General features: G+C 36.0%; 1 protein-coding gene across 9 annotated transcripts in view; it reads right to left on the reverse strand.

Moving 5' to 3' along the window:
- fus (epithelial splicing regulatory protein fusilli) overlaps nucleotides 1–17,854 on the reverse strand; it is a 544,142-nt gene that overhangs the window by 46,958 nt on the left and 479,330 nt on the right. For 6 of the 9 annotated variants that reach the window (XR_011333184.1, XR_011333185.1, XM_069831352.1 and 3 more), the window contains exon 11: nucleotides 16,181–16,397. Coding sequence is in view for 7 of the 9 variants with exons in the window: in XM_069831352.1 (XP_069687453.1) it covers nucleotides 16,181–16,397 (217 nt within the window). In the remaining 2 variants the exon portion in view is untranslated. Of the gene's footprint in view, nucleotides 1–8,208; nucleotides 16,398–17,854 lie in introns of those variants that run through there. The other 3 variants (XM_069831350.1, XM_069831356.1, XM_069831357.1) reach the window with 1 other exon arrangement.

Below are 17,854 nucleotides of genomic sequence, written 5' to 3' on the forward strand. Positions count from 1 at the left end.
TAAGAATGCATGCTGAAATACAGTAACACATAAGAACACAAATAATTTCAGTGAATAGCGAAGTTTCTGTTCTGTCTTCTCAAGCTCAATGTTAAGAGAGCTTCCCTTCAGGCAGCCTACAAAAAAAATTCATACATGCTTCTAAAGGGGAAAGAATTTGGATGTGGTCATAACACAAAGGGAAACAAAAATTAAAAAGCCCCTAATGTGCTCCTCTGAATCAGAATATAGTGGGTAAGAATAAGTATGATATTCACTATACTTAACCCTCCTCGTTCATGCAAGACAATCACACTTCAGCATTAGCAAAAAAAAAAAAAATTTGCAAGTAGAGAAGTGACACCAGTAAAATGAAAACTCACTATTTGTAACTGTCATGCTTTATTGATACCAAAGTAGTACTGTTATTCAGTTTTCCACCATTACCTTCAAAGACTAGTGAGTTTTCTCTTACTTACTGGTGTTTCAACCCAAACCAAACCTTCCGTCACCACTGAATTAAAAATCGCCCCAAGAAGTCACCAACCAAATAGCATCACCCCATTGCTTGCAGTTACTCAACCTGCTAAGAACAAATAACACAACAAAAGCCAAAAATTAATCAAGTATCACTAAAAGGTTTATAATTAGTTTTAAAAGCACACATTTTAAGACAGTTGTTTATACCTTATATCCGTGATCTCAATACAAATTTGGAAACATAGATGTAATAATGTGTCTTTATATTAAGAAGTATTATACTTGATTTTTGTATTTCTCTTAATTTGTGTGCTCTAAGGAATTGTTCTTCCAAAAATATCTTGCATAACATTCAGTAACAGATTATGGATTGTTCACAAATATTAATTACCGTATTTGCTCGCATAATTTGCGCCCCCGCGTATTTTAAGCACCCTAATTTTTAAGGGATTATTTTGAACTTTATTTTTGCTCCGTGTATTTTGCGCACACATTTTATGTACCGGTACATATTTTTTTCAGTGTAGTAGGGATTACGTACATATTTTTTTCAGTGTGGTAGGGATTTTCCTTCCCTACAGTCCATCGTAGGTCATTCACCAGCAACTGAAGTACCTGCTTCAGAAAGAAACCCCAAAGTCCCGCTACTTTAACAATGCTTCTCCTTGGTAGAGACAAGTTACCGGTATAGAAAATTAGCCCTACCGTAAATACTTACCTATACATATACTAATTGAGATAAACTCAGAACAGGACCTCTTATTTGAAAAATCCGCATATTTTACGCACCCCAATTTTTCAGTGGCCAAAGTTAATTAAAAAGTGCGCAAATTACGCGAGCAAATACGGTAATACGTGTACTATGAAGTTACTTTTTACTGCACGTGTCCAAATTATTTTAATACTAAAAGAGTCACTAGACCCAGTATGCAAAAGTAAAGATGAAAAACTCTGTTCCTAACTACAACACAGTAAGTAAAATAAGTTTAGAATATTTTATACAGAGTGTATCAAATGATAAGACCATTAGTGGTCATACAGCACCTGATTTGCTGCAAAATATGTTCATACCATTTTTTTTAAATCTGTCCCCATTTTCTAGTTACACAATCAAATATCATACTCTATGGACTAATTTGGAATTTTATTTCGCTAATTAATAATGGTAAGTTCTTGAACAAGCATAACCTACTCTGGTATTTCATTAAAGTCTATCAGAGCAGGTGTTCAAAATGTCTCCCTCTCTCATGTACACACAATTCAGAGTGCAGTCTAATCTCACGCTGCACACTCTCTGCTGTTGTATCTCCACTGCAGCTGCACGACTGTTTGTAACTAAATCATCTTTATTTGCTACCTCAAAACTGTTCTTCAAGAAGCCCCACAACAGAAGTTCAGTCGTGTCAAGTCCGGAGACCATGCTGGCCAAGAAATTTTACCATCATTAATAATCACTACAAGTTGGAGAAACAGAATGTAGACTATAAAAACATAATGCATTCATCACAAAAGTGATTCTTAGCGAAACAGAGCAAAAATGGATCCAGTGAGTATGACATTCAAAAGAACATTTATAAATGTGCAACTCAGAAATGGACACGAATTCGGAAATATGGTATTAACATTTTTTGAAGCAAATCAAGTCCTCTATCACCTCCTCAACCTCCTTATTCTTTGATACAGCTTGTATGTATTCTGAATAATATTTTCATAAATAACCCGTTTAATTATTATATGCTATAACATTACACTAATAACATGAAAACTTATTTAAATATTCAACTCAAAATGCTTGCAAGAAATCTTTGGAACTTACTCATATAAAGCCAAACTATTTCCTATGCAAGGTGCAACACTTAATACCACTAGGGATTTAAGAAGACCGGCACAGATACTGAAGTACAAAAAGTAACGTACGAATCACTTAACTTGAATGTGTCCCAAATACCCTTTAAAGCCAAGATAAAAGTCCTCGATTACCAAACCACCTGTAAAGGAACCTCATTACTGACATGCATCACATCACCAGGACCACTCTCAGTCAACAGAGACTTGGCTTGTTCAGCAAGCAGCCCATAAATATTTCAGAATAGATACTGCATGCTTGGGTACTTTTGTCTTTCAATCTGCAACACACATTTGGTTCATATGTCGAGTCAACACAATTCGTCCTGGGATGTGAGTTCTGCATACACTTCGCGTATCTTGCTCAGTACCACTGGAGACCATTATAATTTTATGATGTGTAGACGACATATACACATATTTATTTAATATATGTAACTTTTCATAGCTTAATGGCAGAAATGTAAACATCAAAGGTGATAACATACTCTTCTGCCTTCATCTCACATATTTTTTAATTCAGAAGTCAGACATATTCACTGTGCAAAAGTCATGTAAATGATACTATTCATGCTTGTATTTTACGTTTATTTATTTAAAAAATATGTAAATATTTGTAAAATTCGTTGATTGAATAAGTACAAAACGAAATGTTACAGAAACATCATTATTTATTAGATAAACAGTTATTAAAAATAGCTTTCTCTTAAAACTTACCAAATTACTAAAAATGTAAACAATACACAGTTTTGTAGATTTGTGCCTTTAATGCTTTTGATTTCATTATAAGCATAATAATAGTTACCGGTATTTATGATATAAGTATTGTAACATATCATATTACAGTATGTGAGATGGGAAAATTGTTGATAACACTTCGATTGTAGTAATATGTAACAATATACATGTTGTGCGATGTTTTATCTTCTTTCAAATTATTTCACTACTAATTAAATTTCACTATTTCACTATTATTTCATTTTCCATTACTTAGTCTAAAATTCTGACATTTCATTAGATCTGACAATCTTTCTGGAAGACAGGCAACAGGAATTTGTTTATAATGGCTTTGTTCTAGCATGGTTCAGAACTGATTCTGAATTGCCTACTCATATGCAGTAGATCAATGTGCATTCCAATCGATTCAGAACCGGTTCTGAACTCTCAACTTCCTGTTCGAACATGCTTTGGAATTCATTTGGAATGAGCAAAACTGGTTCTCAATTAAAAACAGGAACTGGGAATTCTGTACTACGCACGCATGTGCAGATGGCTTAATTTGACGTTAAGGTTAAAACACTTCGAAACAGGGTAAGTTAAGATTAAAAAATAGTCGAACATGACTGATTTGAAAGGTGATAGAGATATATTTTATGACGAATCAAGTTCGGAAATAAATATAATTTTAATGTGAGAAGAAACTCAGAAGACCGTGAAAGAAGAGTTTATGAAACATTCCAACAACATAAAATCCCGAACTAGTTCTGAGAACATACTCAACTGATGCATGCATCTGAAAATGTGTTTGTATTAGTTTGTAACATGTTCTGAATTGCTTGTGGGAACAAATCGAATGTGATTATTGAAACAATTGAATTTACATTAGTTATGGTAACTAAATCACTATAAACAAATATTTTTCTTTTTCTGTCGCAAATTTTGCACAATTGTAAATAAAAATAGTTCAAATGTCGAAGAGAGTATTAATATGCATGTAGAGCTTCAACATGGGGACTCACTTGGACAATTTTTTTTTTTTCAAATTGTAGTTAATGTGTAGAATAAATAAATTACTTTACATTTCATTTTACGACATTTTTATGGATGTCATAAAACTTTGTCACTACACAACAAAAGCAAATAAATAATTATTTTATTTTTTGCGCTGAATAAATTCTATCTGCAAACCTACAAATGGATGAAAATTAAATGCTAGCAGGGTAACACAAAAGTATGTTTCAACATGTGATAACTCAGAAATCATACAAGACAGAACAATGAAATCTGTATGTCAATGAAAGAGTAAATAAAGGGCTTTGAATATACGAAGCATGTTCTTAAAGCAAGTTCCATTTTCAATTATAGTCGTCGCTTCGCTGCAATCGTTATTTTGCGCATGCGTGTTTTCTTCTTCAGTCCTCAGGCACGCTGTGCATGCAGTTTCAGAGCTTCAGTCCGTGTGTGTGGTTAGTTGTGATCAGTTTAAATGTTTAAAGTGATCGAGCACCCCACCGACTGTGAGATGTGGTCTGTTATCTGTTTCATGAATGTGAGAAACATCAAACCAGATGACATTCATCGTCAACTTTGTGAGGTGTATGGTGATGATACCATTAGTGATGGAGATGGGTTAGGAAGTTCAACGAGGGCCGTGTCTCTGTGCATGACGAGCAGCATACCGGTCGGCCATCTTTGATCAATGACGATTTGGTGCGTGCTGTCGATGAAAAAATTCATGAGGACAGGAGGTTCACAATTTCTTCGCTTTCTTTGAATTTTCCACAAATGTTGCGGAGTGTTCTCTACAAAATTTTGACAGATCAATTACGATATCGAAAATTGTGCTCATGATGGGTACCCAAGATGCTCACCGAGGAACACAAAACCAAATGAGCTTCCAGTGCATTCAGCTTTCTCATATGTTACAGTGAGCAAGGCGATGAGTTTCTTGACCATATCGTGACAGGTGACGAGACTTGGGTGTCTCACATGACACCTGAATCGAAGCAGCAATCCATGGAATGGAGGCACACTGCATTGCCAAGGGAAAAGAAATTCAAACAAACCATGTCAACACGCAAGATCATGTTCACTGTTTTTTGGGACAGAAAAGGAGTCCTACTCATTGAATTCTTGCCTCGGGGTGAAACCATTAATAGAGAAACCTATTGTCAGAGCTTGAGGAAGCTCCATTACGCAATTCAGAACAAGAGACATGGGATGCTAACCGACGGAGTTGTGTTGCTTCATGACAACGCTCGGCCACACACAGCCATTGACACCCAAAATCTCATCGCGAAATTTGGCTGGGAACAAATTGACCATCCCCCCTACAGCCCGGATTTGGCTCCGAGTGACTTTAATCTCTTCCTGCACTTCAAGAAGTTCCTTGGTGGTCAATGTTTTGATGGCGATGATGAAGTGAAAACAGCAGTGCAGGAGTGGTTCGCATCGCAGGCGGGCAAATTCTATAATGAGGGGATAGAAAGACTTGTGCCACGACTCGATAAATCCCTCAATAATGGTGGAGATTATGTTGAGAAGTAATTGAAGTGTGGGGAATACAATGCAACGAAAATGGTTTGTAAATATCTTCCCGTTTACTTACTACACCCTTTTGGAACTTACTTTAAGAACACGCCTCGTATATACACGTCATTTGATTCACTGTAAATCAAATATTTTATAAATTAGGCCTATAACATTTTTAACAAAAGTACGCAACAATTTATGATTATTTTACATATTTGATTGCCTGGCAATTCTAAATTGAAAGAGACATCACTAGATATACTGTAAGTAAAATACGTAAATTTTAAGGAACTTTCACAATCTTCAATCAGATTTCACCTATCACAAATAGCTTTTTTTTAAGTTTTGGATTAGAATGCAATAAAACAAAAGTTCTGAATGTAGTTTATGGACTGCAACATGTTGTGACATCAGATACTAATAACAAGATGTAGGCACATAGCAAAAACAAAGAGTATATGAGACAATATAGAAAAGATAAACATTTGGAAATAATAATCGCGCAACAATGCCAAAATCGGAGCACAGAGAGTATGTGTGTGCAAAAGAAGGAAGTTAGAAAATGTATGAACTATGTAATGCACTTCAGTTTTACTGTAAAACCTCAAATTGCTGAAATGGACTAATGTCCATGTGTATGTAATGACAGTACAATGTTATGTTTCCGTTGATGTTACAAATACAATTTTAAACATCATTCATCGGATATTAGGGAACCAAGGTTTCCCTCTTATTTCTTTTCATTTATATAAACAAAATTAATTTTGCAACTTGAGTAAGGATAAGTGTAGCTATATTCAGGCCAATAATGCTAATGGATTGATAAATAGTTTCCCCATGACGAAAATATTTAACTAAGATGTGATGTAGTAAATACCGAATCTCTCACCCAACATGCATTCATTAAGAGTTTTTAACTTGTGACAATATTGTACACCACCAGTCTGAAATGTAAGCACTATATTCAACTCATATGTAATTATCACCACACCAAAAGCATGCTGACATCCACCTGAAGGAGGGATACCTGGTAACACCTGGATCTTGCTTCACTTGGTAAAAATTGATCTTGTGCCGTACTTCTCAATATAAAACAAAGATTGTCTAAACGAGAGCATATATTGTATATGGAGGAAAGGGTATATTGAAATGTTACATGGAAAAGCCAGGACATACCATAAAATCCCGAATACTACCCACCCCCGAATAAGACATACACCCTAAATGTCTAAGGGCCAAATTCGGAACAATGTATGAGACCATAATATGCAAGGCTTGAGTAAGATTTTAAGAAGCAATGTTTTTGCAAAAAAAAAAAGTGTGGATGGTATTCGGGATTATACAGTACTTGTAAGAGGAATTAGTTTTGATATATCATGTTTATGGGCTGACAAAATGCTTATGATTCTCCAAATGAGGTAGTGATATAACCAGCCGTCATTTTCTTAATTATTCTAGCATGAAACTGAGGAAAACCATGAAGTCACTAGGGATATACAGTACGAAGATTTCCAGAAATGCTCTCTCTCACACCCTGTTTCAACTTTAACATGATATTTTCTTGTCATAAAAATATACCTGCGGTTTCATTAGTGTGCGTGTGCGTGTATGTCAGTAAGACAAACTATACGGTCGAGGAGAAAGATTCGACTTTTGGCATCTCTGTAAAGTACATGGAATGTACAGAGCTCTGGTGCAATGTTGCAAATAACATTTCACCTTCTATCACCCCGATGCTTGACAGCTGGAGGGCAGGTGGGTGCATAAGCAGGTAGATAAGCATGGAAGGAAAGTTAGGGAATATATCTATGTGGCAATGTTGTGTCCACTTCTTGTGTGGTGCTAAAGAAGTGAGTAATGTATCCATTCCCTATTTGCTTAGGGATCCGGGAAGTGAATGGAAAGAGTTCAAAAATATAAAATACAGAGCTGTCAAAAGTGGCTTTTTTTGCTAAAGGGAGCTTCATAAAATATTTCTTTGATGTTTAAATTGTTGATAATTATAGCATTACTTTCACTGGCAAGTATTAACAAGTTTTATGATATAGAAATTTCTAACTCGTTTTTAAATTTAATTTACGAGTATGATGAAAATTTTTAAAATGTTATACCTATTTTGTAAGAATTTCTGCTCTTATCACCAGACAATTTTACCATTATGAGAGTTTTCACTGAGGCAGATAAATAAGGCCATGTTTCTTAGATTGCATGCAAAAATTTAAGCTTCAAAGACTAAATTCCTAAATCCATAGACCATAGTTCAATAACCAGATGAAAGCAAGCGTAACATAACCCACAAAAACAATACAAACTTGAACTACAAAGTTTGATAGAGTCCGCCTACCTTTACCTTCCAGAAGGTGTGAGGTTGCAAAGGCTCAGCATAGCAACGATTTGTATGTAATCTCTTTCTTAAAGTCTTTTTTCTTGAAATATTTAGAACATTAAGATTTAACAAATGTATTGTATTAATTCAATGGCGCGTTTGTTACAACAAAACTAAAAAAGATGATATCAAGATGTAATATATATAGCAATATTTTGTTGTATTGAACTGTTTATTCTATAAACAAATAGATTTTCTGTATGAACTGCTCACAATATCACAAGAAAAAAGACTGCCACCCCAAGACACCAACAAATATAACCTCATTAGCTGTGAACAAATTTCACAAAAAAAAAGTCGGAATTTATTAATCAACCATCATATTCCTTAGTCCATGAAAGGATACAAAAATAATACAGCACTACTGTTTCTTTATGATTTTTTTAACTCTCGCTAGAAAAGCAACGAGGTCTTTCAATGATAAGTCGACAATACACGTACAATGGTTAGCTGTTAGTTTAACACAGCAGGAATTCGATTCAAGTAACCCACAATCAGAGACATATTAGGCTACCACAGCTACCTTCTAGCGAAAGCCAAAAAGAGAACAAAATATTGCAATTGTATCATATAAAATCTGTGACAACTGCACTACTGAATTACATAGCTACAATGTCGTTCTGAAAAATAAAAAATATATTACCCTTATATACCTTCCAAGGCCAAAATATAGGGCAGAAAATTAAAACTGATTGAAAATTTTGTTTTGTAAAAGAAAACATTACACAAAATGTTATTAATAAACTTGAGAAATAATAAGCAGAACTAACAAGATAAAAAAGGAATGGAAACAAAAGTTACACTGTTAGTTCCCATTTTCTAGTGTTCACAAATATGCACTTCTTATTACTAACAGAGTTTGCTATACATATCAACAACAATATCACTTATAAAATGGCATACCAAACCCTTAATGAAGCATACTTGAGCTAGCCAAATATTCATCTAATATAGATTTCTTATGACCTTAAACCTTGGATCGTGCTTGGTCCCGTGTCCGTTCAACATTGTCCCCACAACAAACAGTTATAGAAACTTCCACAAGATTTGGGCGATTCTGTACTAGGAACAGTGCAGTATCCCCCACGAGTAGCAACAGCCTTTCTGTACCTAGACATGCTGCCACAAACTAACCAATACCCAAGAAAATGGCTGTCTTTAATACAATCTTCGACAACTACCATGACTTGCTAAGTAATGTCTTGTCCTCTGTACACAGATCGAAGTAGCTTATCAGTTTAAAAATACTACAAATGATGTAAAGACTATGAAAGTAATACTTTATTATTTAGGCCGAACTGCATTAGTCATTACTAAACAAGCTTTCAAGTGTTGCAGAATCACAAAAAGAATTTAATTGAAGGCTACTTTTTTTTTTATATAATGATGCATTGAAAAGAAAGTGCAAGTAGGAAATACAACCATTTCGATACGGAAATTTTATGGCCGCTTTGTCATTTGCATCCAAACCTTGTGAGAATAACATTCCAATCCAATACTCCATTCAACAGCCCATAGAAAATTTGTAACCCATCGCCCTGTTCCCAATCAATGAAGGGAGTAGAGAACACACACAATATATCTAAATCCTCTCCCAGCACCAGTTTTATCCAAACTTACACAAAAGCCTGTTCTATGGGTATCCATCCAACAAGCCAAGCAACATGAAGGTTACCTGCAAAACCTTAACAACAAGGTATGATCTAGCGATTCTTATATAATTTGTCAGTACTAAATGAAATTTAAAATCAAGCTAACAAAAACGTGATCAAAAGCGATACATAACAGAGAGCAAGAAGCCAGTGTAATTTATACACCATCTTTCGTAAGTCCGTGAAACATTTTAGAAATTCACCACAAATAAACTATGCAACGGATACCAAATTTTATTATATAGAAATAGAGGCAAACTCATAAGTTTTTTTTTATATATATTTCACAGATGTTTAATCTCTCCATCTCTTCTGATATGGCAGACATCTATGTGATACAGTAGAACCCCGATTATCCGTCACCCTATTAACCGATTGGTGGATTATTCGTCTGTCTTTCTCTCCCTTTTTTACTACAGAAATATTAAAAATTAATGGCGAGACTTTCGACGTAGAGTTATGTTTGGACAGCCTGAATAAATCTGGAATAGGTGAAAATATAAGCAAAGAAAAAAGAAAAATGCTTAAGGATAAAGTAATGGGGATAGTGAAGGAAAACTCATTTAGTACGAGAAACCAAGGCGTGAAGAGCAAGAAACCTGACATGCTAGAGAGTGCGGAAGTCGGAGTTTTGTCGAGGACAGCAAATTCCGATCGAGAAGCATGCGGCAGACCGACGACCCCGGCCCGGTGGATGGCGAAAGGTGAAGATAGAGGGAAGACTGCATGGAGTCGAGAGGAGAAAAGTGGGATGGACGCATGGAGGAAATCTGTAGTGACATCACCACAAGGTCGCAACAAGGGTGTAATGTGTCAAACGAATAAGAGCGGTAATGTAGACATGTGTGGTGTCAGCGAAAGAAATGAAGCCAACGTGAGCCAACAGCTGGGAAAGGTTAAGGTGCAGAAGAAAGATGATAGGGATAAGAAAGAGGGGTTAGGGGTAAGAAATGAAAGTATAGAGAAGGTAAATAGAGCAGATAGAGGAAATAGCAAGGACAAACCATCATACAGTCTAAGGAAATGGTGTGTCAGTGGAATGAAGGATTAATTTAAGGGTGCAGTGAATATGGATGAATAGTGTTTAAGTATGAGGAAAAGGGTCACGATGAGTTTATTTAATTAGTAGGAATGGGTAGGACGTACTGTAAAGATAGGAAGAGTAGAGGAGCTAAAAGTAGGACTTGACTAGATAGGTATCAGTAGAACAAAGAAGTAATATAGATAGATGTAAGGCAAATAATAGAGGGTAGGCCTAGTTAAGACTGTAGTACAGTAAAATGATTGCAGTGATTTGTAAATAAGTTGGGTCTGTCAGAATGCAGAGTAGAAAAAGTAATTGTTATGTTGTTATTAGGAATAGGAAATAGTAGATGGTAGGATTAGAAGGAAAGAAGGAATAGCTAATAAACGCAGAAATATAGGAAGTGTGGTGAACGAACATGAAAGACATAGTGGATGAACATTAAATGATGAAGAGGTGTCGGTCATTAACATCGGGTGGTGTGCAAGTTGTAAATAGTATATGAAAGGGACTGCTGGTCTGAATACTATAATGTGAATGGCCAGTAGGACCAAAGGTTTGAGTGAGAATAAACCATACTAAATACTAAATACTACAGAAATATATGAAGTACTGTACATTGTACTAGCATATTATTTTTTTTCCTAGAGAATGTTATTACAAGCCTTTTTCCTTATACAGTATGGTCTACTGTTCAAGTTGTACTGTATAATTTCTATATGAAATGTCTTCTAGGGGTATCAAAAGAAATCTTGTTGTGCTAAGTATTGGGAAAAGAGTGTAAATAACTGAGTGGTTTGGGGAAAGAGACACTGTGGCTCATCTCGCATCAGGATATGAGTTTGGAGTGTATGAAGTATGTAAATCTACAACACGAGACCTCTACTATTCATATCTTTCCACAGGCAGCCATTACAAGGAGTTTCCTTGCCCCTTAAAAACCCGTCGTTGACAATGAGATTTAAATTAGTAAACTTTTGATCCACTACCTAGTGTGTTAAATACAAAGGTCATAGAAGAAATTAACAAAGTGTAAGTATTATTCACTAAATTTACGAAAAATTTTTATGGTAGGCTATAGATTATCCGATTTTTTCGATTAACTGTTCAGCCCACCCTCTTCATTACAACGGATAATAGAGGTTCTACTGTAACTGATAACCCATAATAATCCCACGTGTATGTCAGAATATCAGAAACCACCAGAGCCACAGCAGTGGTGACGCAGTTGAAGATTAGTGGGGAGCATAACCACAAAGACAATATCCTTCACAAATCCCAACAAGAAAAAGTCACGGGGTTAAATCCGGCAACCAGGGTGGCCACGACATTAACGTGTCATCTTCTTGATCTTTGCATCCTACCCTTTACGGCAGCTACCTTGTTGAAAGATGTAATCATTATCTTTGTCTTCATTCAGCTGTGGCATCAGTCAGTTTTCCAACACGTTTATGTAAGTCTGGAAATTCTCAAACCATTTTTTGATACTGTTGAAAACAGAGATGCTGCCTTCTGGAATTCTAATCGGAATAATTGTTGTACAGTCATGATGGATGAGGCTTTTGAGTAGAAATTGAAACACACAAAATGACTGTTTATGTTTACTGAACGCCATATTTGCTACTAATGTCTCCTAGGGGGAAAACTACGGCATGGAAACTATCTATCTCGATCGCCATGAGAATTACCATCATCTGTTGCATAATTTATTTGTGAGAAATTTCTAAAAATATTTCAAGGACTTATGAAAGACTGTATATTTAACAATTTGGATTGGTAGCCCTTAGAAGAGGCTTTCAATTTGCAATCCATGAAAATATATTCGAGTTAGATTTAAAGATAAATGTCAATAACAGACACGTCACTTCACAATTATAACAATCAGGTCTGTCTGTGGCAAGTAACATCTTTTTAATGGATTGCTCTGGTGTGTTATATGAAGTAATATCTAAACCTTGATCACACATCAGTCTACATCCACACAATTTTATTTGTGGGGAGACAAACGACAACAAGCCCAACTCCGTTCAGCACTTGTACACTTTCAAAAAAGTTATAGCAAAGTGTAAACAAGGAAAATTCTACATCACAACACAACACGTTCTGGTGTCCAAGGTGCAGTCAATCAGTCCGTTAACTTGTTTCCTTGTAGTAAAGTGTTGCACTAGATATACATACAAAGACCAGGTACTGGGTGTGTGCTTAGGACATGAAAGGAGAAAGAGGTCGCCTAGTCAGGATGTACCCCTAAAACCCAGTTTAACAGACGATATCACTCAAGTTCCAATTCATGGGGCAAAAAAATTCAAACATGCTTCATAAATCATTCTGTTGGAAGATACTCTACTATGAAAGAAAGCAAATGCAAACCTTTAAATATTAAATAGTTTTTATAATTCTTAATTAAAAGCATTTCAAGATGCAATACATTTATTTCAACAACATGTAATAAATCTTGTAGTGTAGGCTTTCACGGCCGGAGTCTATAGATTTAGATTCATGTTCCGGGCTGAGAGGCCGTGGTCTGTTGTTTGGTTTTCTACCAGACGTTTCGTCTGCAACTGCAGCAGAGGAAATGTCTGGTAGAAAACCAAACAATAGACCACGGCCTCTCAGCCCGGAAAATGAATCTAAATCAACATGTAATAAAATCATGAGAAGTGGCTCTCAAAGTGCTGTTATCACATCCTGGTGGTCTGTGGAATGGAACTAAATGGAAATGAATGGCTGTCAACAAATATCATATGAGAAAACGAACTAAAAACTTAATTCTAGGAGAGAGAAATTTAATATATAAAAACGCATAAGCCCTTTAAAAAAAAAAAAAAAGAAAAAAAGAAAAAAAAAAGAAACAAGGTTAAATTTTTGTAATTTCGAAGCATATCACTGATACATGAAACTTCTCAGTGCATATTAACGCCATATATCAGAAATGAATGACGCCGAAACTGATCAGAAAGAGAAAAAGGAATTGGTTAGGTCACTGGCTGAGGAGAAACTGCCTACTGAAGGATGCACTGGAAGGAATGGTGAATGAGAGAAGATTCAGGGCAGAAAAAGATATCAAATGATAGACGACATTAAGATAAGTGAATCATATGCAGAGACTAAGAAAAAGGCAGAAAATAGGAAAGATTGGAGAATGATGGGTTTGCAGTGAAAGACCTACCCTTGGGCAGAACATTTATGTATGTATGTATGTACCAGAAATGAATTACACATTTCACTCCACAGAGATTAGCTTGTGTATCATCATGTGTAGTAAGTCAGAACCCTGAGAACCTTCAAGGAAAATACAAGTGGAAAATACATTAAATCATATTAATAAAATAACATATAGCTGCCATCAACAGATAAAGCTTCTACAATTTATTTTGACTTTAAAGTCTTCATAAATAAATCTCAACTACGATCATTTTCCTCCAAAAAAATAAGAACATTTGCTTTCTTTCACCAACCAACTATCCAATTTACTTACTGAAACAAGTGCAACAAAAGAAAAAAAATAGAAATATTCAGAAAATTAATACACATATATATCCTATATCTGTCTTATCTGTCTCCTTTAAATCTTAAATTTAAAATGGAAAACAGTTGTACACTAACTACTATATTATCTTGATGTATTTTAGATATCACTTCTAACAAAAATCCACAACCTTTTCATCTAAAGGTACTGAACAGAGACCAAAATCAGACTTCACTTATATTTGTGTTCTTTAAGAGTTGCCGAACTAACACAACCTAATGCGATCATTGAAAAATCTCATATATCCCACAGAGTAGCAATGTTAGTTTCCAGCAAAGGCACATGTTATGTTTTCCAAAGGCACTTGACTATTGTAACATTACAAGTATTTTTAAATATTTTGGAAATGTACAGACACAAACGGCATTGTTGCGCTTTCAGTTACAACTTTATATAGTATATATATCAAACATAAACAGTATCTATTGCAAATATAGAAAAATTTTGTTATAGCAATACCAAAAATAAGCTTTTCAAAAGAAAAATCTTTGTACAAATTCATTAGATATTGAGCAGATAAAAGGATAGAGCACCATCAAGCTGTATTTAGCCTATATCAGACTTAAAAATAAAAAATTCAGCATGTAACTGAAATCTGAGTAAGAAAACTATCGGAAGATCAATTCATTATCTAACATTCTATTAGCAAATCACTACAAGTTCCTTTATTAGCTTTATATAGGCAACATAAATGCGAGATTATAAATGTCACCATGAAACTAAAGGAAAAAGAATTAGCCACGGTGCATGAGCATTCTAGATAGTCGATAGATTTAAACATTTATGATGAATGTTCAAATTAGTCATTAGAGTTGAGTAATTGAAACCATACAAACGAAATTACACGAACTGCCAAGAAAACCTTGAGAATACTTTTCAAACTGGAATAACTTGGAATGTAAGTACATATATCTAACTACCTGACATTTCTAGAGCCTATTATATAACTCGCCTCAGCATATGGATGTGGGCTATTAGGATAAAATGTATACATCTCAGTAGAAGAAAATATCTAAAAATAATGTCAACATTATTTACATATATGCTGTATGAAAGGAATGTATTTTGGGACATGTCCATGGAATGTTGAAGGACATTTTAAATTGCAGGATAAAAAGATGCCTGGTATGCAACATTTGGCAACCCTGCTGATGGATGGAATGTTGTGGCAGTAGAATGTGGGGGTTGTTGCCACTGCCTTTTAACCGTGCCTGTGGTTTGAATATCTGAAGGGAAGGCCTGCTCCCAGGAACGCTTCAAACCCATGAGTGCTGCCGCAGTAGCAGGCGACTGCATGAGAGGAGGAAGTATTCCGTGAGTTGGGGGTGGATGTCCTGTTCCAGGGGGAAATGATGCTCCAGTAGGTAGCTGCGGAGGAGGACCTTTGGGGTGAAAATTCGACGTAGCACCGAGTCCAGCCGAAGGTGGGGGTGGAATGAGAGGAGTACCTCCCAACGGAAGACGCTGAGGCATATTCAAAAGAAACAACCCTGGAGGTGCACTAGCAACTGGTGGCGGATGGCTCAAGGATGCAGTGTGAGGAATCAAAGGAGCTCCATATGCAGACGAGGATGCCGGAGAAGCAGGTGGTGGACCCAACTGTGACTGCGTGTTCGATGCATTAGAAGTGGACTTGGACAGGGAAACAGAAGCACTAGAGTTCGTGGGCTGACCAGACGATGAGCTAACTGCTGTCGCATTCCCATTAAGTTCATTCCAATTTTGTTTTGCAGAGTTACTGGAAGAGGTGGCAGCAGCAAGAGCGACAGCCATAGCAGCTTGATGCTGCTGAGCAACGGCCAGCTGGTTCATGAACCAGAGGCCTTCTTGGGCCTGTGACTGACGAATCAGATTCTGTTGGGCGGCCTGGGCCAAAGCGTGTGCCTGAACTTGCTGGGCGACTGCAACCTGTGCCTGAACTAATGCAGAGGAATCCCATGGAAGAGCACCCTGGGGCAGAGCAGGTGTAGGAGGTGGCAAGGTGGCGGCAACTGCACTACCAAGGGGAGGTGGAGGGTGAGGTGGCAACATACCGGGAGATAACAGAGCAGCTGCCTTGGCAGGAGACACAGCGCCGGCAGGTATACCGCCAGTAAGCACCAGATTCATGTCTTCACCCGAGCACTGAAACACTTCGATGTAACGCTGCTTCTTCCCAAAGATCATGTAGCGATGGTGCTTCTGCTGTGCCGATAGGAATGCACTCTGCTCTGAATCCATCTGAATGAATGCTTCGCCAGAAGGCTGACCCTGCAGGAACAAATTCATTTTGTTGTAACATGGATGTTTTTGTAGCAATCAATCATAATGGTATTCATGTAAAGAGGATACGGAATTCCTTATCTTGACAATGTTAAATTATATCTCACACGAGAAACATTTCCCCGAAAATTGTTGAAGCTAGACAGCTGATCTTTTTACAACTCATGTACACATGACTTGACTTTATGCTGACAAAGTAGTTATTCTTTAATTTATTTCCTTACTGAGAAATAATTTTTTCCCCTATTCGTATGTATATATATATATATATATATATATATATATATATATATATTTTCTCAAATATTTTCAGTATATTATCCCCTGTAACATCTTCAAATTACAAAAAAATTAAAAAAAGAAAGATATTGTTTCTGTAATTTACATGCAAAATATCCAAATAATTCCTGAAAATTTCAGCTTTTAAATTAAATAAAATCTTACAAAAAAAACTAAACTTACAGAAAATAAGCGTTAAAATAAGATTTCTATACATATACCACACCCCCTTTCTCAAAAAAAAAAAAAACTAAAAATTGACATAGGCCTACTCTCTTTCCAGCTAAAGATTGAAGTAAATGTAAATAAATGCACGTGGCACAATAGTTCCTGATTGGCTATTAGACGCACAACGTCTCCAAACTCATGCTTGTCAACTTCTTCTGCACATTAAAATAGTTCCTTCTAAAATAATAAAATGTCTAATATACATGGAATACGAGTGAATTAAACATGCTTATAAGAACACTTTCTTAGATTTAAACATGTTTATATTAGTAATTTCAGACATTGCGTGTTAAATCATTGTAACGTGTATTATGGCAACGTGCAAGCGTAATAGGCATTAAATCCCTCCCAAGGTGACTTGCAGCTTCACAGAGCACATCAGCACAGCTGGTATAACACAGTGCGAGATTCAGTGTTGCCAACCTCAAATAAATTTCTGTAGAATTAAAGAAATTCTCCACTCTTCAAAGAATAACATTCAATTACGAATCTACAGAAAAAGAAAATCCACTATTCCCAGTAGAGAAATAATAAATATTAACCCTCTGTGAGCATTTTACGGGTTAGTTCAATGAATGTGTTGAAATGTCTGCAATATATCAGACGGTGGCTGCCCTGCATGCTCACTAGCTGAAAATAATGCGCCCTGGTGGCTGCTGTGGTAGCTAGCTTGCGATTGCGAAGTAATACATTTCGGTTTTGTTTACGTCTACTTCAATCTTTAGTTGGAAATAGTTTAGATATAATTTTAGTATAATCATATTATGTTGTTTTTTTTTTCTTAAGCAGGTTATTTTACGACGCTTTATCAACATCTTAGGTTATTTAGCATCTGAATGAGATGAAGGTGATAATGCCGGTGAAATAAGTCCAGGGTCCACCACAGAAAGTTACCCAGCATTTGCTCATATTGGGTTGAGGGAAACCCCCGGAAAAAA

Source organism: Periplaneta americana, chromosome 7 (assembly GCF_040183065.1).
Source record: "Periplaneta americana isolate PAMFEO1 chromosome 7, P.americana_PAMFEO1_priV1, whole genome shotgun sequence".
NCBI classification, from domain to species: Eukaryota; Metazoa; Arthropoda; class Insecta; order Blattodea; family Blattidae; genus Periplaneta; species Periplaneta americana.